The 23,338-nt window shown below is 37.6% G+C and overlaps 1 protein-coding gene across 1 annotated transcript in view; it reads right to left on the reverse strand.

Annotated features, from left to right (window-relative positions):
* The window catches only part of GABRB1 (gamma-aminobutyric acid type A receptor subunit beta1), a 135,002-nt gene that overhangs the window by 48,141 nt on the left and 63,523 nt on the right, over positions 1-23,338 (reverse strand). The window contains exon 4 of the mRNA XM_061992808.1: positions 17,061-17,281. Within this exon, the coding sequence (XP_061848792.1) occupies positions 17,061-17,281 (221 nt within the window). The remainder of the gene's footprint in view (positions 1-17,060; positions 17,282-23,338) is intronic.

A 23,338-nucleotide genomic window follows, 5' to 3' on the forward strand; every position in this document is an offset into this window, starting at 1 on the left:
GAAATCTGTTAAAGGCATGTAACATCTAAGAAAGATTGCAATAGCAGCAGTAAATGGCTCTTTAGAGTATGACATTGTACTGCTTTATGTTCGTAACTGATTGTAAAACCAATGAGTATTAACTCATTAAAATATGCTTTTACCACTTACTAAAGATTTTAAATTATCAAGCCTTTTAAATTATCAGGACCATTCTAGTGATTCTTAATATAAAGTGTGATTGATTTCTGAAAGTTTTTCTCAGGTCTTTAATATTCACTGTTTTCAAGTGTTCTACGATCCTGACCAGACAATAAGCACACTTTATTTGTTCCAGGTACGTAGCTGAATGTGAAAACTAATAATTCCAGTCAGTGAAGCTGACAGTGTAATTATGTCTTGATACATGTGTTGTGCATCTGAAGAAGCTGAGCTACTGCAGTTAATCTACCATGGGCAGTGACTAATTTCATTGGAGAACTGAAAATAAAATGAATGTCTCGCACTAGGACCTTAATGACAGGATCTTGGCTTTTGCCAAAACATTGACCCTGCTGGCAGTGTAAAGCGTGAACAAAGAAATTAGATTGCCTTTTTGCACAGCCCTGACTTGGGAGGAATGCTTGATGTGATTTTTGTGTAGAAAACTGATTGATGATCATGTCCTGTCAGTGGATCTTAATTGCAAAACAAGATAAATCAGGGAAGAAATGAATGCTTTCATTACATGTGGCCCAAGACTGATTCTGTGTCAGTGAACCAGTTTAAGGCATGTATTACTTCAAAGAGATTTCTAGTTACAGCAGATTATTAATTCTCCTAATTTTGTGAATAAACAGAAATTGATGGTAATGTTGAAACAAACGTGAGTCGGTAGGATGTTTCTGTTACTCCAGTACAGCTTTTCTGTAGCTCATATGCCTTGTTTTTCTTTGTGAATTGTGCTGTTCAGTCACCTAAAGCAAACATAGGAATAAAAATTGTACACTGCTATTCATTTTAATTAAGAAACAAGACTTGGGACACAGTGGTAAGGGAAGGTAAGGATGTTTGCTCATACTCCTGCAATTCTCCATCCTTTTTAAGCAGAAGTATGTCCCTTCACAGCTACAGCGGCACTAGTTGAAGAAGTTACCATTTTCTAATTTATTCCCCCTTCCCTGGAAATGAAAATCCATTATCATCTACCAGCAAAGCTACTAATATGAAAACACCTTGAATAGTCTTTCTGAATCTGTTTTTGTTGACCGGTAGTTAAATTGGGTAAGGTAGTAAATACCTAGTAGTGAAGTATTCACCAAAGGTTAGCACCTATAAGAGCTCTAATCTCTAGCAGAGAAATGGTGATGGGTAACTGATGAGTAGACTGAGAGACCTGTTTTAACTAGTTCTGTGTGAATTAGGAGAGAATATATGTGTACATACGTGGGACTCTCTGTGTCAATGTTTTATCTGAGCTTGTCCTTTTCACCCAGTCTTCATCTGGGCTTGCATAAGTTGGAGTAGGTTATCAAGCCCCAGAGAGCAAGCAGCTCAGTTATACTTAGAGCATTTAGTTTCTCCTGACTGCCAACACTGATGAGTCATATGCAGATTTTGTCTTACTGGGTCATATCTTTGAGAAGAAAATTAGGTTTGTGCCAATAAGGTATTTTTATCCTAAAAGATCTATCTGGACGAGTTCCTGTATGACCTGATCTAGGTGGCCCTGCTCTGGAAGGGGGCTTGGGCTAGATGATCTCTTGAGGTCCCTTCCAACCCTTGAGATTCTGTGATTCTGTGAACTAAACCCAGCGGTAGTTGTTTTACCAGGTGGGTAGCAGATGGATATTAAAAAAAAAAAAAATCTTCTGGGGAAGATACACAAGTTGTAAGCAGTTCTGGAGCAGAATATCTTTATTTATTCATTTAACTTTATTTATATTTTAATAGAAGTGACAACTTGCTCCAATGTTGAAGCTTTTCCATGTTTTATTTGGTTTTAGGCTTCCTTTATATTAAAAATGTAATTTCTTTTTACTTTTAAACAATAATACTTAATGCTGTCTTACATTCACTGATGCTGTGTGCACCTGTGATGCAGCAGACTGACACGTAGCCGTCTAGCGTCTTGAATGCACAACATCTGTCACTGCTTCTCTGTAAACTGAATGTCCCTCTTAAATAGAGCACACAGGCTTGTTATAAACAGTGTTATGTCAGGAATTACATGTGTATTTCATAATTTAAAAAAGAGTGTATGTCCTATATACTTGCATAAATGCTTCCCCTATGATATCTTGGAAGACCTTACTTTGTCTACTTTTTTCCTTTTTTTTTCTTTAATTCCAAAACACATTACTTTTAAAAGTTTCATAAGACAAATTGCGTACTCAAAATCCACTAGCCATTCTAATTTCTTCTTGGCCCAGAACATTTTTCAAATGGGTGGAATACAGACAGAGAGAGACGTCGACTCTTTCAAGTTGGAGAGTAAAGTCCAACTAAGTTCTTGAAGTACTTGGAAATATGTAATATTTCTACTCCATATCTCATTATGCAGTATAAACATACTTTTTGATACTTAGCATTTTATAAGCCTGACATGCTGTAATTAAAACTGTGTCATTTTGTATCTGAAATCTGAGAAAAGATGTGAATGGAGTCTCATGATACCTTTTTGCATATTAATTTTTATTGTAGAGGTACATTTAGGGTACTTGTGTAGAAAGGCTGGCTAAAGAACACAGGATTGTCACTAAAACCATGAAGATTAGCTACGTTCTGAATGGTGGTGCAAATACATTTGGCAAGATTTCATGCACTTGTGAAACATGAGGAAGCTGGATGTTATGTGAATGTGGGGATGTGTGAGCTATTGCCTATTTCAGCAGAGACAATCAAAGCCTTGATGAAAGAAACAAAACAAGCATATTTTACAAACTAAAGCCATGAGCTGAATGAGAGCATTTATGTACTTTTGAGAGTTTCCTGGCATGGGCTCTGGTGTCGACCTATATCAGGCATTCCTGTCACTTTTTTCCTCCTGCCTTGTGTAAACTTTAATATTCTGCAAGCCTGGGCAACACATCTGCATTTGACTTCCACAAATAGTTAACATATAATTCCTCACAATCTGTATCTATTCTTGTGTCTGTTTCTTCCATATCTAGCTTTAAGAGCAAAATATGGGAGACTTTGCCTAATGCTACTGTGCCTTTATTCATGAAACATTTAGGAGAACAGAGTAAGCAAAAATCGCCTTAGATGACAGATGCTTTTTACCATAATGATAAAATATTGAATTAAGATTGGAGGTTATACAAAGAGATAGATTTATTTGCCTCCTAAGTTGTCTGACTCATTAAGGAGAATTTTCAGATAAAATTGCATTGTTTATTTAATACTCATTTTGTCTTGTTTTGTCACAACCTTGCTGTTTTTCCTGGCTTCTTGGAGCCCCCAAAAGTGGTTGGGTAACTTGTTTTGGTTTTATTTTTTTTTTCCTCCTATTATAAGAGATAAATAGAATAAGACACTGCTGCTTGACTACTGCATTGTATTTTCTCCTGGATTTTATAGGTCAGGTGTTCTTCACTGAAATGTTTTAATGATTGAAGTAGTAATAAATTACATGAGCATTCTTTCATAAAGATAGCTAATGAAAATGTAAACAAGTATGAAAGACATCATGTCAACCTGTATTATTTTGAAATTCTCCTCCTTCCACTTTCCAGACTGTATTCATTTTTTACTGTTATTCTCATATTTAGTAGCTAAATAACACTATTACTAAGGCTTAGTGTTCAAGTAAGCCTAAAGAAAAGGTGCTCTAATAATCAATAGCCTTGATGACTGCTCAGTGGATTATCATGAGTTACAGATCATCATAGTTTTTCAAAGGGCAAGATGGCTTACTTCAGAGATAAGCAAACAGACAGTTCCACTGTTACCCTCAGCAGATTAAGATGTGAAAGGAATGTGTAATTTATAGGGAACGATTTACACTCTGATTTAGCTCCCTTTTTGCTATTTCAAATTGTCTAATAGTGCATGAGTTCCCTGGGTAACAGGCTTAATGTTGCTTTCCATTTTTATGCCTTCCCTTATAGTCTACAAATGGTTCACTATAAGGAGCTATCACACTGTGTTCAAATTCCATACCGGTTCCTCAGTGTTTCACAGAATGCTTTATTTTCCTTGAATGGACACCATATTCTTCTGTTGAAGGACGGAGCTGGGAACCTTTCCAGGAGAAGGATCTAAAAATAGGTTTGGAAGCATTATATTTTAAACTTTATATATTGCAGCTTCTACTAGTTTAATATATTCTTCCTGAGTCTAATTTAAGGCTTCTGTGGAAGAAGGAATATTTACATATAAATTTTAATTCTTGTTACATTTACACAAAGTAAATGCACGCCTGGTGTAGTGGGAAGAACTATAATAAGTTTTTTTCCTTTGATCTTTTAACTCATCTCGCTATGGCCAGGGCTGTCTCTTTGAATATGCTAACAGCTCTTAAATTTGGCAAAAAATACCTTGCTTATACTGATAAAATTGCCCACAGGGGAATGAGTGTGGCAGGAGATTAAGCTATTATTCCCCATGCAAGTGAAAATTCACGAACAGTGCTGTGCAGCATTCAGACAACTTTACTTATAATCTTGTGGGTGTGCAGGCCTTTGAATTTTTTTCAGTAACATGCTTTGATGTTTTCACTGTCATCTTAAAAATAAACCTGACATTTTGCCATTAGGAAATAATAGAAAAAAAGGAATTAGAAATAGAATAGAAGATCAGCAGTGGATGAAAGCACATGTATGTATCAAACAGCCATCATCTCAATGCTCATAAAAAGACAGAAACTCCTATTGCTGTTGAGAAAATATTTCCAGTGAAGCAGGCATGCCACCATGGATGTCTTAATCTTGAGCTTACAGGGAGACCTGCAAAACACCCTCAAACATGAATCTGGAAATTAGATTTTATGGCTGCGCTGTTCACAATCAGAAGAGTGAGATGCTATGGGTCCAAAATACCTGTGAAAAAGCTCCTGCTCATAACCCCACATAGTTTAATTGCCCAGTGCCTTAATTGGTGGAACAGAGGAGCGAGTGACTGCAGTACAGGTTGAAATATTTCATAGGAGCTTTGTCAGGAGAGGAAATGATCATGGATCTGTGGGTTCAGAGCAATTGTTCTAATGTGTACTTAACCTGAAATTTGTTGCTTCGGTCTGACCTACAGAGGAGCCTGTGTGCCTGAAAACTTTCCTCAAAACTTGTCTGTTTTTTTGTCTGTTAAAGCATGTGGTGCAATAAAAATACTATTCTTCCATTAAAGACAAGGATGAATGTTGGCATTTTCATTTTCTTGCAATTTTGTTGTAGTTTCTTTTTGTTCTGTCTGGGCTGTTGTTTGATTTGTTTGTTTTGGGTTTTTTTTAATTGTTAATTGAACTGAATAAACCTAATTCTGTTTGTGACATCTTTAATGATAGCCACACAGTTTGGATCCTTTATATGTAGCACACAGATTGTCTGCTTCAATCTTCACACACTTCCCAGAATTAGGAATATTTTAAGATATTTCAAGTACCTAACTAAAACCAAGCAAATGCATTTGCTATGCAGAGAAATATTACTTACTTTTTGCCTGTGTAGTGTTTCTCATGAGAAATTAGGCATTCAGTGATCCTAGGGTTGATAATATACCATATGCAGAGCAATTAAATATTACTGAAACATCTGTGACACACCTTCAAAACAAACCCCTGCTCTTTGCTTGTTTTCTAGAGGCAGAATCCCAGCAGGGGGCTCCCAGGTAACACAGACAAAACTTTAGTAGTCTTAATGCACACTAGTTGCCTACACTTGGATGATAGCTATGTATTTTAAAACTTTGCAGAATTTGAGCTAAATTGAGAGTATCTATTGCTTTTTAAAGCATTTTACTTAAGGGAGGTTTTAGTTTCTAAACTCTTTTTGCCCATCTTAAAGTGATTCAGTTAAAAGTGCTTTTTCTTGGACCCAGAAGTAGATGGTGAAGAGTTGAAATTTTCGCCTTAGAAGAGAGAGCTTGGAATTCTTATGCATTTTAGTAATTTCCTGCAAACAGATTAAGTGTAAGCCCTGTATTGAGAACAGACTCCGTTAATTGTATTAAGAGCAGAATTATCAGTCGCATGTAAAGAAATAATTTAAGAAAGATGATGTACCACCCTAGAATCCTGCCAAAAAAAAAATGAAAGCACTAACTTTATAGTTTCATTTATTTCTTTCTGTGACAGACTCCACAGCTGGCAACCTCGTAACAAGACAAGCAGGCCAGTAGCCAACTGTATTTCACATAGTACCAGCTGGGGTTAATGGAATAATTCTTAGGAAATTATATGGCAATTTTTTGTTCTCTCCCCTCCTCCCATTTGCAAAATGTCTGACTAGAGATTCATCACAAGTACTTTTTATGGTATTTAATATCTCTTGTGGAATACTTTATGAGCTAATAGAGATTGAGGGTTTTTTTTTTTCTTTTTAATTGGACAAAGGTGTGTTCCAGGAGAAAATAATGGGAAATGGGTTAAGATATTATTTTAACTAAATCCTTAGCAATAAAATAAATCTGTGAAATGTTTTTGTTTCTGTGCCTTGATCAGAGTGTACTAAAATGAACAGAGCATTTGGGATATACAAGTGATTTACTTGGATAACTGTTAGGCCTTTTAAAAACTCTTAAATAATATCTCTAATTTTACCAAAAAAATAGATATCCTTGAGAGATATGGTCTTTCCTATGTGAAAAGATATATCAACATCCCATATCGGCTAATAAACCTCCAAAATATTAATATTTCCATACCAGATTTACTTCCAGACTCTTCATTTGTCCAAATATATTACGAATGGGACTGAAAGTAGATTTATGCTTCCAATATAACCACTTGATCACACTGTCTTACATAGTTTACAAATCTGTCTATCTAAAGATTATGAAAAATGCTGCGTTTGTAGTCTCTTGTCACAGTGCTCTCGGAGTTGGCAAGGTAGTCTGTTCATCAACAGCATGCATCAAAGCATCAGATAGTTACATTTCCCAGACCTGAGAAGTGCCAAGGGGTCTAAACTTTCCCAAATTTCTTCTGCCTGTGCCATGATACATGGGAAATGTCAACTTACCCTTTGTGTGGAACTTGTCTTCTTGGATGATAAACTTTTCTGTCCGATGTATAGAAATAATGGTAAGACGGTGCATATTATTTCTTTTTGGAATATGATTGGTGTCACATTGGACCAATTGTTATTGTTATGCACATGGCCTTGAAAAACTGGCCTTTGGCATTTTTTTCATGAGCATGAAGAACTGGATGCTTTTCACATGTGGAAAATACAAGGGTTTGCAAGAAGTAAGTACAAATAACTTGTATTTGTTTTTATTTGATTTTAGCTGTTCTTTCCAAAGAGAAGGACCAGCATGTGGGGTTTTTTGTTTGTATGAGTTTTGTTTGGTTGTCTTTGTTTTGTTTTTAAATGTGGTTTATGATGTTATGTTTGGGAGTTTTGTTTGATTGCTTTTTTTGTAGTGGCATTTCAAGAATAGGAGCTGACGCATTCAACTACCTACCTCCTCATGTCTGCTCAGGTCTAACAAAAACAGGCCAGACTTGTAGTGTAAGGTGGGATTTTATTACCAGTGGTATAGTAATGCTTGGTAATCTCGCTTTATTAATGTGCTTATAAATGAAAACATTCTAGTTGTCACACATTTTGCCCCTTGCACTCATTTTGGCATAGCAGTTATCAGACTGTGTATGTTGATACCACAGCAAAAGTGCCAGATAGAGGAACATACTATTGTCTTTCATAAAGCAATTAAATTAATTTTTTACATTTTTTTATACTCGAGAGCTTGACTGTTTTCTAGATTGTAAATTCTCTTGCAGCTGCTTCTAAACTAAGCCAACATTATTTGTGAAGAAAAGCTAATGCTGTTTTTCCATTAAGTGGAGATATTTGTAGAAGGGTGAGAGTTAAGGAGAAGATATATTGCCTGAAAATGCATGGTTTTAATGCATGATTATTTGCATTTTAGCATTGTACTCAAAAACGAGTTCTTAATCTGTCTTAAAATTATTTGGAAACACTGGTTTGATTGCCTTAGTGAATTCATCAGAGCAGGCTTGCTCTTGGTGCTGATACCCTTAAACACTTGATGTGGTACATGGCAACCTTCTGCATGGCGCGGCACTGAGCAGGTGCGGCCATGACAGCTGTGAGCTTTGTGCACAGAGGGAATGTCTCTGAGATGCGGCAGCCCCTACAGCTTCTTATGCATTTTCCTTATTCACACCACGTGTCCTTGGTGAATGGGCTGTCCCAGCATCTGTTCAGGATTTCAGCAGCTTTAAGCTAGTCTTCATCAGGACAGTTCTTGTCTCTTAGAGTGAATAACTAAATTAAGGCTCCTCCTTCTTGTGGATCTATGTGCCTTCATCAGTTTGGCACAGATCTGGAAAAATATTTGCTGCCTCCCCTAGGACATTAAACTGCCTTATACTTTTATCACATAGAAAAGGTACAGATTTACCCATGCCTCATTCCTCTGATTTTGCTTGAACAGGTACTTCACTAATGTCACTGACCAACATCAATATAAGTGAGGTTGGTATCGAGCATCTAAGAACTTACATTTTATCTCTCAATAATAGTTGTTCTTAGAATGCTAGAAAGTAATACCATGCAAATTGGAAATCTGTAGCAAAGTACAACTTTAATTGCTCTCCTTTAAAATCTTTCATTATTAGAGGGAAATAGATTTGCTTTTTATTAAATGTCTTTTTAATGAACTTCAGGACCTGGAAAACAGTGGTATGCACAAATGTGGTATGTACCATATTAGGATTCGGCACAGATCTCTGTTGTCATGTACCTGTACATAGCTTTGTACAAAAACATTTACTAAATAATCTGTACTGCTAACAATACATACCAGCTCTGTAAGTTAAATTCAAATGGTTTTTAGAAAAGCTTTCACTTTTTTCTTTCAAAAATACAAGTGGTGTAACACTGTATGTCCATTTGATGTTCCTTGCAAAGTATAAGCAGCCAGAAATGAGTTCAAATGTAGTTTTTTATGGAAAAAAAGCAAACATTGTGAAGTTACGCAAACTTAAGCACTAGCTTTTAGACTATGGAGATGAAATATGCACAACCAGAACAGTGTGTGTGCACTAGCCCATACTGATACAGTAGGAGTTACATAGCTCACTTGTAGAAAGCTTCTGGTGATATTCTTTCTGGTTGCTCAATTATAAGATGACTGTGCACCCAAGAAGTTACAAGATACAAGGTTTTCTGGAGAGGAGAAAGCTGAGATGGTAAATATACAAAAGCTCCTTTCTCATCTGATACCTGTATCATAAAAGCAAGTAAAGAATGAAGCATTTGTAAAAAATTGCCTATGGATGAAGTGATTCTTAGAGTGTATAGAAATTTATTTTAAATTCTTCTTGATCAAAGGTACTTCAGGGTAAGTAACTCTGCTGTTAAGTTTGTTTTTACTTAATTTCTGTCTCCCAATGTGTTTGAGAGAACTATAAATAATAGTGTTATTTATACACACTACAGATGAGCTTTGGTGTGGATTGTGTCCTCTTGAAAGGAAATAATTAGTAAGAAAACCCAACCCCGATTATACTTAGAAGTGCAAGTAAGCTGGTGGCGAGCATAAATGCAGGTTTCAACAACTAAGCTGGAGAAAAATCTGGCTGTACCTGAAAAAATGTTTCTGAAATGCAATAGGCTCAGTGGGGAAGTAAAGCTTTGTACTGCTACTGCTGTGTTGCCTGCTGCTAGCAAGATAGACGGCTACAGGGGACACCCAGCCTGGGCAGGCAACAACCATTAAAAAAAATAGATCAGAAAGTATTTTTATTTGAAGTTGAGTGATGCAGTGGCTGTTTGTGGTGAGCTTAGGAATGGCTGGGTTACCATTCCTTTATTCTTGTTAATTTTTTGTCTGATATCTGAATATAATGACGTCTCTTTTTGCCTCTGAAAACTAAAGAGAGCAAATATGATTTCTGCAGGATTCTCTTATTCCTTTCCACGTACTTCAACTAGAGCTTATAACTGTTCTTCAGTTAGATTTGCTCACTTATTCACTAAAAATGAGTGACACTGAGTGTCTCACTCCCTGGTGCTCCTTCACCGTTCTCACACAGAGCTATGAGACAGACTGCACCGGTACTGCCTCCTCGTTCTTCCAGCAGTATTTAGACAAGCACATCCCTCAGCTTCTGTGTGGAAAAAAAGCACAGTCTTTGGTATGTGAGTGCCTGCTTGAGTGCTACTGTGCCTCGAGCAGTAAATTGCAGACTGTAGCTGTATAGAGATGATACAATTTTTCTTCCCCTCAGAATATGTTATACAAACCAGTTTGAAACCTCTATCAAGTGAACCACACTGTGTGGGAACTGACCCCAGACACATTGTGTCAAATTAACCAGTTGTGCACATGGTAAGAATAATCCTGAAAATGCATTTTAGCTTATGTCAACTTCACATATTGATGATGCTGCAGCTCTTGGGCAAACACGACTGTTCTCTATTTAGACTTTATAAACATACAGGCTAGAGGAGCCTTTACTCAAGCATGAGAGAGCATAAGTGAACTTTGGCACTTTTTTTCTCTCTGGTAACAACCAAGGATAAGGAATAGGTCTTTCTCCTACAGCTGCTGAAGTTTGGTTAATAAATGCAGCTGCATTTTGACCATGCATGCTGTCTTCTATGCACAGACTGTTGGTACCAGCTGCCTCGTCCCTGTAAGTTTAGGTATTGGTCATTACTCACCCATCTCTGTACCATCCATGCCATGCCCAAGGACTGGTTTACAGACTAGGAAGAAGAGATGACAGCAGGATTGACAGAGGGGCACAGACAATTTGACAGTCTGCAAGCAGTAGGAGGGACAAAGAGGAAAATCCATCTGCCTCACGATTAATTTGCTGAGTCCTCTTCCTCTCCTTTTTTTACCTTCTGAATTAAATAAATGTTCCTAGCCGTGCATCTCCTGTGATTAGGGGCCATGCTGGCTGCCCTTCAGGCATACTTACTCATTTAAGCATAGTCTGTTGGAAGAAAGTTTGCAGAAGGCTCAGTGTGACCTGCAGCAGACTGAACTGGCACCCACAGTCCACAGGTGAACTGCCAGTCTGACTCCCACCCTTTCCTAATAGCTATACCTTGAAGAATTTATTCATTTGCACACGAAACCTGAAAACTGATCCTTAGAGACTAAAATGCATTGAGTGGTGGAAGAGATGACAAGTATTTGATTGACTTATTTTTTCAAAGTTCTTGTATATCATCTGGTTTCAAAAAATATAAAGGAAATCCATAATTGCTTCTTGTGAGCCCAAGCACCAGGTCACTACATATGAAAACAGCAAGCAGGAGGAAGTAAAGTTTTCACTGTTAGCTGTGATCTAATGTCTTGTTCATCCTGGTATTCTTTACTCTAGCATAGCACTTCTTTTTTTAAAGATGCCTGCTGCTACATCTTTTGGCATTGAGGCATGGGAGAAATAGCTTTTTGTATCATTTTCAAAGTGATCACCTGATAAAGAATGCTTTATAAGTGGTTCTGTATTTTTCTGTGGGTATTTTGTAGAGTAAAATAAAGAGTAGCTTCTCATTTCAGTTAGATGACACCATATTTTATAAATTAGAGTGACTGCAGTGTGGGGTTTGCTTTTTGGGTGGAGCTGTTTTGTAACACAGGCGAAGACAATCTATTGAGTACCAGTGTAAGTAGGCTGTTTCTTCCCATGATGTCCTCAAAAGGACCCAATAACTGACTTTCTAGTAAAATCCATGAAGGTGGTTGGAGAAAAATAAAAAATCCATAGCCTCAAATCATGGCAATACAAAACCAATCCACAAGCAGTGAAATTTCACTGCACTAAAAGATGTAAGATATTGGCTAGCAAATTTCTTTACTAACACTCAGTTATAGCACCAAAATACAGACAGACAAGAAGGGAAGTTTACACTCAAATTCCACATTTAAACACAGCTTTTCTTGTATTTTCACCTTTAGAATCTGTTAGATGGGCTTTCATGAATATTGCACAAATAAGTGGCTAGCAAATCCAGCAATGCATAGGTCAGTTCACATTTCTGAATTGGTTGGAGGGAGATGGATGTGTCTGACTTTATATCACAGAAGACTTCCCTTATGTAAGAAGCAGTGAAACAAGTCCTTATGTTGAAGGCAAAGATCATCCTTCTCCCTGTCCCCTTACAGTTGTAGCAATCCTTATCAAAGCTGCAGCCTCGATTTCAGTAGTATAAAAATATGTGGTCTCACTAAACCCAAAAGTTTTTGGTGCTCCAAACTAGATCTTTATATTCTTTGTCAGGATATGTTCAGTCCCCCTGACTTAAAATAAGTGAAGATATGATCTAATGAAATATGGGTTTGTATCTGAACATCAGAAGGGGTGGGACATCCCTTTTTTCTATTGTATCTAACAACAGTTCAAGGGGTAATGGGATGAAGCTGGAACACAAAAAGTTCCATTTAAACATAAGAAAAAAACTATTTTACTGTGAGGGTGACAGAGCCCTGGCACAGGCTGCCCAGGGAGGGCGTGGAGTTTCCTTCCTTGGAGATCTTCAAGACCCACCTGGACACATTCCTGTGCCACCTGATCTAGGTGGACCTGCTTCTGCAGGGGTGTTGAACCGGATATTCTCTAGAGGTCCCTTCCAACCCCTACCATTCTATGATTTATAAAAACTATGTAATGGATCACTGAAGGTATGTTGTGCTTCTGAACAACTAATATTTTTGAAGGAAATGCTTCTTTTACCACATCAGATGAAATTCTGCTGATGTTTATTTTGTGGCAATGTCACAATAACAGAGCAGATGTCTCAGAAACAAGATGTCATTCTTCTGCTACTGAAATGTTCAGAAAAATGAAGAGTGGCAAAAAAAATACTAGGAAAGCATGATTTAAATCAAAGCTTCCATTCTTGACATCATGACATAAAAATTTCAATGTAGAGTTTGGTACAATAAATTAATAATGTTTCCTTAAATATCTTAAAGACAGATTATATGTCAAACATCTTACCCAAGAGAGGAGGAGAAAAGACAAACAAAAGAAACAACAGTATGTGTTGGTTTGAGAATCGGGCTTTAGGAGATATTCCTAGAGAATCCCACCAGAAAAGGCAATAAAAGCAAGGAGAGACGCTGCTAGTGTCAAAAGAGCTATAGCTGTTAGGATCTGATGACTTATTAAAAATGGGGAAAAAATAAGAAGAATCCAGTATCTAACAGCTGTACTGGGACCAAGCTAGATCTGTCTCAGACACCAGCCTCACAGTGCTGCAGGTTTGCACATTGACTCAAAGGGATCTTTTTTCTTTCTCTTAGGAAGCAGGTGGTGACATTATGGAAAATAATAATAGCTGCTGGTGTGAGTACTTGATAGAAACTGAAGACTCATACGCTTCGGGTACATAATACTTAACAATACTCAACTTCCCTGGCATATTTGAAATGGAATTCAGTGGAACTATGAACACAGAGTTAATTTCTTTTTGTTTGTTTAGTTGCTTGGGCAATAGGATGTAGCATTTGCAGTAAGGGATGTAACAGCAACAAACAATTTTAGGGGCAGAAGGTTTAGAAGCATTCTGTATCTGCACAAGTATATACTCAAACATTGTTATTTAGACTGTGGGGCTATAGGAGCTGAAAGTTCCTGGAAATAAATGGTTAAAGGGATTTTTTTTCATTATAGAAATAATACTATAATGGAGACATACTGAACTGATGATGCTTTGTTACATGGTCTAAACCCAGTTCAGTGTATTCAGTGCATGTTTCCCTTGTTTATTCATCTGTAAAGCCAGATGATTAACCTTGTTTTATTTTTCCCTCAACTCTGTTGAGACTGAACATTGCATCAATGCCAAACTGCAAAGTACATGGATGCAAGCAAAGCAGGTTATTTAGAGCTGCTGTGATTGTTCCAATTCCTGTTTAAAGAAGCCAGTAAAATTTCATATCTGAGCCTGAAAAGAAACATTTAACTCTACACTGAAAATAGAAAATTTGTGTGGGGAATAGAAGGCACAGAAGAAAGCAAGCACTTAAATCATCCTTTGAGAGATGGTTTAAGGCCCTGCCTGATTTGTTGGGAACTTAGGCCCCGATCTGCGGTGTAATTGGTGTTGTCCATCTTGTTCAAGTCATGCCGGGTCAGTGCTCTGTCTGCAGTAATGATAATGAAACTCACAGGTCACATCTCCTGTGTGAGAGGTTTGGTGATACTGTCTTTATGTTCTCCACTGCATAGAAGCTGAACACAAGCTAGTAGATTGAAAAGTTTCTTTATCTGTGAGGTCACACCAAATTTTACCTAGGAGCATTTTCCGCAGTGTTCTCTCTTGTTTTATTTCTTAGGAGGCCTATATGTCATCTGATATATGGAGAAATTGATCTAAAGTTCATCGACAGGCTGACAGAAGCATATTTATTATCATAAGAAAGATGACCACTAATAGATGCAAACTTAGTGCAACGATTTCTATTTGTTGTACAAAACCTGTTTCAATGTCTCTTATCTTCATTCTTTCTTCTGCTCATTTGTTATCTCTGCCTTTGGTCAGATCTTTCTAGTGGAATGGGGTCAGCACATGTGTTTTCACTGACAGCTGGCAGACCAAAGTCTGCTCACCAGATGTGCCCAAACAGCTATCTTGTCCCTGGCAAAAACATGACAGATCAGCCTGAGCTGTGAAAATGACCTGACAGCTGAGCATCTCTTTCTGCACGTGATTGGTGATGACAATAGCGTAGGTGGATGGGGGTACATCTGGCAATACTTGGCCCTGTTGCACCCTCAGCTCCTGCTGCCTTCTCTGAGGTGAGAAGGCAGGGAAGCCCAGAAATGTGGGAGAGCCCCAGGTTGCCTCTGTGCCAATATGTATTCAGGGCATGAGACAGGGATGAGTGAGGAGAAGGGAATTGTACAGTAGCAGACTGCAAGTATGTGGAATATAGATTGCCCTTTATTATAGTGTTTTTTTTCTGTTAATTTGGTTTTTGGTTTTGTTTTGTTTGGTTCTCCTCACAGAGGCAGGTAGGTATTTGAAGGGGTATTAAGTTGCAGAGCTGTTGCAAAGTGGCAGAGCTGCTGCTTAACCATTCAAATATGAATGGCTATTTAATCATATGAACTAGAAACCTCATTATATGAAAGTGACCATGTTTGCTGTTGCACTGGAGGTTTGCCTGACCACCTCTGAGAGGAAAAGCACAGGCATTATGCTTGGGCAAGGCCACAGCTTCTCAGCCAGGCTCGTACTTTGTGGATAAAACATGTGAGAGGTCTTGCAGCAGGTTCACCAGATGTGTCACATCTCCTTTTTCTAGTTCTGCAGAAGACAGTTATCGATACCAGATGTATGGCATGTGTGTGAAAGCACGTGCACAGCATACATTTCTTGGTTTAGTTTGTATTGCATTCAACTGCTTGTGAGGGATCATTTGTCTCTGATGCGCATTCTCGCCACTGTGCAAATCCTGGAAGGCAGACAAATGTAGTTCCTGGCCTTAAAAAAAAAAAAAGTAAAAAAATTGAGAGGTCCTCATGCCAAAAAGTCTACTAATGGTCACTGTCCTGCTAAGATGGTTTTCAGGAGTCAGTTTGGTTGAAAAGAGCTGTAGGAGGTCTGAAGGCAATGGGAAAGACACATTCCTTTTCAAATGCTCTGTTTAGAAGGCAATAATGATAGCCTATAACCTATCAGCTATTTCATCATGGGTTTCTTGTTTTCTTTTTTGCAACTGAAGTAGCAGATTTTCTGTATCAGAACAGATCTGGCAGTATGAAAGTGCTCATGTGGTCTTTGGTACCAACTGATGCCTTGCCTGCAAATCTGGCAAGCTCAAAAGAAAACTTACAGTGAACCAAAATACCAGTTCTTAAATTATGTTTTGTTTCTTGTGAAACTTGAATTGTTGTGTTGGAAAATCTTCTCTCAGTGAATAGATAGTGATGTGTTTTAAACACTTGTGTTTTTATAGGCTAAGAGGACTTTTCAAACTTTTATTTTCAGTAAGTTCTAAGTTACCTTTCCCCAAATAGTTTTTCCATTTTGAACTGCTGCACCAGTTTGTTTCAATCCCATCTCAGGTACAAATTCGATATATTGCAACTAGATTTTATGCTTTATGATGGGTTTTTTTTCTGATTAACAGAAACATTCCTTCAGGTTTATGTTCTCTGGCTATTACTTTCATTGTTGAAAGATAACAGTGATAAAAGGTTGTTTCAGACAGGCAATGTTTTTTTTCAAAGCAAAGTTACCTCAGCTTCAACAATAACTCAAAGCCTATTCAGGCTCTGCAATAATCTCAACATAACAAATAACTTGGTTTAGTTTTAGTTTTATATTTATGTACCTTATCATTAGATTGTGTCTGTTCAGATTTTAGAATGTATTTTTATCTACAGGGTTGAATACAGATTGTACTCTATGAAGAAGCAGTTGTGATGCGAAGAGGCAGTGATAAACCAAGGCAGATTAACGAAAATTTATACTCAGACACATAGATAATCTTTAAATAATTAATGTAAATTTACAGATGTCCTTTTGTATTCCCTATCAAATGTCACATGGCATCAGATGACTCCTATTTTTATATTTTACATTGTTCTAAAGAACTGCTGGAGAAATTTCAGAAGGAAGCATTTGTCTAAGCTGTGATTACCAGAACCAGAATGAATAACTCATCAGTAACATTAACATGATTGGAAGAGCTGAAAAAACCAGAGGCATTAGGCTTTTTTAGTTAACTAACTAAACAGCTATAGCTAAGGGCAGTTTTGATGCCTTGTGGATAAAGTTCTTAGGTGTATCATGGTGGCCTGGATGGAGTATTTTCTGAGTCATAAAGCTGCACTGAGAAACCAGGAAAAAGGAGAGGAAAGCAGCATTGGCACTACCTGCACTTTACCAATCAGGACTTGCATTCTGCCAGGATAACCATATAGCTGAGTAAAAAATCCAACATACCGTAGACCGTAAAGGACTGTCCCATCTGGATGGAGTCGAATCATTCGGTTTTTCACTGTCACCCCATGGACAAAAGACTTCTTGTCATTTTGGAAATATGTGTCTGGCACCCAGAGCTGATCAGCCACTCTGTTGTCCAGAGTTAGGTTCAAAGGTATTCCAGAATAAGAAAGTCTTTTATCCCTCCATGATTGCTGGAAGTACATGGTCAGGGTGTAGTCCTAGGGAGAAAATAAGAAGGGCTGTTTGTATTTTGCATGCTGTATAACTTAACAGAAGTTTATTTTTAGATAACTCTCAGTAACTTGTATCCATAGCAACAGAAGTTTAAGGGTCATTAAGATGTTGCTGTCATTAACCATGATCCTAAGTCTTGGTCTGTTTGTATTAATGTCAATCTTCACACTACTCACTGATGGCAGTGGCTGCTAGGGGATTTCAAAACCTCTTGAGCCAGAGGGAATGTATGGTACATTTAGATCTCCAGTCTATGGATCTCACTTGCATGTGGCATACCATTGAGGAAGTTCTTTTGATATCCCCTTCCTACATCCTGAAAGATTTCCCCCACAATCCGGAAAGGCCGTTAGTCCCTAGGCTTTCTGAGAAAGAGCAAATACCACCTCAGATCATATAATGGACATCTCCCCTTTCTACATCTGCCGAAGTTGTCAGATGTAATGACCTTGGATAGCTGGGCACACCTTATCTCAGCCTGGGGAATGAAGTGCTTCCTGTCCTTGACAATCAGATACTAACACATAGAAAATGAACATCTGTTCCTGACTATCACATTGTAGCTTAGGCGAAATAGCATTTATTCAGTCCTTCAGCTTTCAGTCAATCTGAAAATAAATTATTCAAAAGGCTTCTGGTCTAGTTTAGTCTCCCGTGTCCGACTTTCTGGGAATTTGGTGAATTTAAAGGTAGTAATTTTTTTAAAGTATAAAAACTCATGTACTATGTAGCCGATGGAGGTCTTAAAAGACGACTGGAACAGCGGTATGTGGACTATTAGTTTTCTCTTGCTCATCTCCTCCTCCAACATCCTTTACAAGTGGCAAGTCACTTTTGTCACACATTTATATGGTAGAAGTGCAGCAAAATTATAGATACTATTGAAAAAATTGGTCAAGGGTAAGATTTTATTTTGTATGAAGGAAAGGAAAGCTACCTCTACCATCCTCACAAATCCTAGCCTGTATAGTAATTTTTGAAGAAATAGAGAGCATAAAAACAGTCTGATGTGATTTGTTCTCTTCATCTTCAGTGGCTTCTATAAGATTGTACAGTTGCCATGAAATCAAAGCAGAGTCATTACCTTTCAAAAAGACTTTCTGCCTGAAATGTCTAGCATTATTATAGCCTAGCAGAGCTCTAAACTGTAGACTTTTCACCTGTAGAAGATGCTAATAAAAATATACTGGGCCTGTAGTACTTTGTTTGTATGGAGGAAATGCCATAACTTGATGACCAGTGGTCATATACAACTACATCCATTCTGAGCACTGACTTGCAAGGATTTAAAAGATACACCCTCTTCCAAGCCTTCAAAATAATAGTTACTCACAACAGAGTCAAGAAGTAGTATCCCATAGACATAAGTTTTTTCCTGGTCCAGATAACTAAGAGGTCAGGACAGCTTCTTTAGCTTTTCAGACTATGTTGGTCAAACCTGGATCTACAAAGTAATTAAGTGGGGTGTATGCTGTGCTCTGCTGAATAGGTGATTTATAATTTAAATAGCAGTGTGGAGAAGCATGAACACCAAGGAGACAAGTTTTTGAATGTATAATTTTTAATAGAATTGGCTTAGAAACAGACACTTTAAGAGAAGTTACATCCGTGTCCTTTGTTCCTCTTATGCATATACTGATCCAGAGACCAGATAGAAATTGGATGTAAGAAAATAAAAGCAAACCCCTGAAAATCACTACAGTGTTCAAGGTAGGTTGGATGAGGCTTTGAGCAACCTCTTCTAGTGAAAGGTGTCCCTACCTATGGCAAGGGGGTTGGAACGGAACTATTTCTAAGGTCCATTCCAAATCAAACCATTCTATGATTCTATTCTGGTGCAGGTTTTTATATATTGTATCTGTGTTCCAGCCTGTCATATTTCAGGCAACTTTAGGTAGAAAGGCTTTCATCCATGGCTGGTATCAATGAATCATCAGTGCTTCGCTTGGTATCTGCAACACCTTCTGCCTGATTTGACAGAACCTGTGCAGTCTGTAGCACTGATAGAATAGAAATTCCAATTTTACATAATTATCTTTTTTCCTTCCAGCTTTCTTTTATATTTTCACTAAGCCTTAAAGCTGCTTTTGTAGAACTGTCATTCCATCCTAGAAAAAAGCTAACAATTGAGAGTGGTGCTTATGTGAAGGTTCTCAAAGCTCAACCAAGGCAATAAAATAGCCAAGTGATCTTAAAGGATGTGATAAAGTGGGGTAAAAAAAGGAGAAATTCTATTTATTTTTTTCTTTTATGGCTACTAGAAGAAAATGAGCTGCTATTTTTAGCATCATGGTCTGCTTTAGAACTTTTATCTCATCTATCTGTGCTATATAGAGAACACTGCTGTTGGTGACACTATGGGAGAGTCACCATATTCATTCAATACTTTAATGAGGAACATTAAGACTCATGTGTCATGGTTGTGAGAGTTCCTGTTGCTATAAATTCTTATTTTTAAAAGCATAGTTAAGTGTTACTTTGATGAAAAGTGGCATTTGAGTAGTATAAATCCAAATTCTTAGTTATACATATTCTAATTTTTTAAATTAGAATACAGCCTTACCTTTCTCATATTTTATCAGTGAAGAACAAAATGCTTGCAAACTATGTGGCTAGGCACACCTTGGGGGTTTTTGTGTTGTTTTTTATATTTTACAGTTGTATGAGTAAAGTGAGGATTCAATGAAAACTTTCCTTCTAAAAGTTCCTGGGGATTTTGTGGTTTCAAACTCTAGAATGTAGGAATAATTCCTGAATCTTTCATATCTACAGTGGCAATTGTCTGAAGATGTTTTTTTAGCTTTTTATGACAGCTTCCCAAGATCTCAAGCATCAGTCTAGATATGAAAATCAATCAGACTACATTTAACTTCTGTGTTTAAGAATTTCTAATTGTGAGTTAAAAAAGCAGTGCCAAAGTAAAATTAAATAAGATAATCTGTTTCTGCAGATATCTGTTCTTTTATATGATTTGTTCTAAAAAATATTTCCTGTTTTTCAGAAGCACACTGAATATTTCTTGCTTGACTGTACTTCCTGTACTAAAAAAAAAAAAAAAGCTGAGAATAAGTATTACTGCTGAAAACTTGTGGTATTTCTGTATATTTAAGTGAGCTGTCTGTGCTTGTCACAAGTGCCTCCCTACTCTTTCACGTCGCAGTCAACCTTCCTAGTGGTAAATGTCCTGCACCAATGATAAAATTGTCTTGACATGTTTTTAGAATGAAATGAGGTGTTTTTTATTCTTTCTGAGTAATTTTGCAAATATCCGATTTCTATGTATCAAACTAGAAATGTGTGAGTGTGTATAGATGTGTACTATCACATATAAATCAGTCTGTGTACAGGTGTTTTAATAAGGTGTATTAGGTTGCTAAGAGAAATACTTACACGCTAGTCCTAGGTAAGAGAGATTCTGTGAAAATGTAAGAGGAATTAGTTTATTGTACTCAAAATGGCAAATTATTTCTTCATCTGAATTTAAGCACCCTCATAAATACATATTGGCACCAAGTTTCACAATTATCTTGAGTAATATAAATTTCTTGTAGTAAAGAAAAGGAATGGACCACTGATGCTTGAAGTTAGAAGAACAATTTATAGTTCCAGTAAGTAGTAAGCTGGAGAGTTCCCATACAATATGTTTCATTTTTGTTTCTGTTGTTTTGGTTCCTAATAATTTTGTGCAATGTGTATAGATGATGTAAAGGCAGTAATGGATGTTTTCTTTCAAGATAAACCTTTGTAGCTCTCTGAAACCTGCAGGAATGCATTGAAACAGCTAGATAATTTGGACTTCCAAGTAATTTCCACTGTGTGGCTTACCAGTTCAACTCAGCAGAATATAATGGGGTCTATAATGTGGAATATAATCCCTGCTTGACTAACCTAATCTTGTTTTATGACAAATTGACTTGCTTAGTGGATAAGGGAAAGGCTGTGGATGTTTTCTACCCAGACCCTAGTAAAGCCTTTGACATTGTTTCCCACAGCATCCTCCTGGAGAAACTGTCTGCCCATGGCTTGGATGGATATACTCTGCATTGGGTGGAAAACTGGCTGGATGGTCGGGCCCAGAGAGTGTTGGGGAATGTAGTTAAATCCAGCTGGCGGCCAGTCAGCAGTGGTGTTCCCCAGGGCTCAGTGTTGGGGCCTGTTCTATTTAACACCCTTTATGAATGATCTAGACAAGAGAATCAAGTGCACCCTCAGTCATTTTGCAGACAACACCAAATTGAGTGGGAACGTTGATCTGCTTGAGAGCAGAAAGGCTCTTCAGAGGGACTTGGACAGGCTGGAGCAATGGGCTGAGGGCAATTGTATGAGGTTTAACAAGGCCAGGTCCTGCATTTGGGTCACCACAACCCCATGCAACACTACAGGCTTGGGAAAGGGGGACTAGAAAGCTGCCTGGAGGGAAATGACTTGGCAATGTTGATCAACAGCCATCTGAGCATGAGCCAGCACTGTTCCCAGGTAGTGAAGAAGGCCAATGGCATCCTGACTTGTATTAGAAATAGTGTGGCTAGAAGGACCGGGAAGTGATTGTCCCCCTGTACTCAGCACTGCTGAGGCTGCACCTCAAGTACTGTGTTCAGTTTTGGGCCCCTCACCACAAGAGAGACATTTTAGTGCTCAGGTGTAGCACTAAAGCTGGTGAAAAGTCTGGAGCACAAGTCTGATGAGGAGCATCTGAGGGAACTGCCGTTGTTTAGTCTGGAGAGAAGGCTGAGGAAAGACACGATCACTCTGTACAACTACCTGAAAGGAGGTTATGGTGAGGTGGGAGTTGGTCTCTTCTTCCAAAATACAAATGATGGAACAAGAGCAAACGGCCTCAAGTTGCACCGGGGGAGGTGTAGGGAAAATGTCTCCACTTGAAGGGTTGTCAAGCATTGAAACAGGCTGCCCAAGGAAGTGATTGAGGCACCATTCCTGAAGGTATTTAAAAGATGTGTAGACATTGTGCTTAGGGATATTATTTAGTGATGGACTTGGCAGTTAATGTCTGAACTCCGTGATCTTAGAGGGTTTTTCCCAATCTATACAATTCAGTCATACATTGTTATATTATAACCTAACCTTCTGAGACATACACGACTGGTACTTCTATGTGCTTATCAGTTGAATTATGGACTCTGGTGGAATAAAAAATGAGTTTGGAGGTCTGCTGTACTGGCAGTTGCTTTTTCACAAATTCCAGACACACGTATTTTAAGGTGAAAATAGGGAATCTTTTAACTTGCAGTGTTCACTTTGTGATCTAAAAGACTTTTTGCGTTATTCTTCTTTCCAAGGTGGCTTCAATCTAAATTCTGTTATCAGCTTAGCACATTATGATATATTTAATTGAATATGACAGCACACCTCAAAAGTCTTACCAGCTAAAAGTTAACAATATGAATGCAGTTCTTAGCAAAATTTAGTAAATGGAAGACTGTTTTGTGAATATTTAGCTGTTCTAGGTCAACTCAATATCAAATGTTAGATCTCTAGATGAATTTGCACATGAAGGCACTGTGCAGCAAAACAAGTACATGAAACACATCAGTGTCAGAGTAGATAACAGTGTACATTGATAGTTGTGGGATGCATACTGTATACACAAATGATCTTAAACTTAAATTATATCCTTGGGAACCATCCAATAATCAAATATCTGGTAGCATCACAGAAAATTATATGTAACATAATTCAGATATACTGTAACTTAATCAAGACAAACATAACTGCAATTAAAAATTAAATAGGAATTGATGATCAGAATACTAATAAGTGACTACAATAAGGCTATAAATGTAGAGCAGCAATACATGTAAATCCTACTATAACTGCAAGCTGTTATTAATTGAGGAAGATTATTTTCCACATTTATCTAACAAGAACAGGAAGGGCAGAGTTTTGAGACAATGGTAAATGCTGAATTTGCAAATAGTAAAAAAGCATACTCATTCATATGTTGTAAAAATGCTAATGCATCAGAAGAATCTACTTGTGTTTGTTTAACAACAGCTAGCTGTCCCATCTTGGAACTCCTAGGT

Source organism: Colius striatus, chromosome 3 (assembly GCF_028858725.1).
Source record: "Colius striatus isolate bColStr4 chromosome 3, bColStr4.1.hap1, whole genome shotgun sequence".
Classification (NCBI taxonomy): domain Eukaryota; kingdom Metazoa; phylum Chordata; class Aves; order Coliiformes; family Coliidae; genus Colius; species Colius striatus.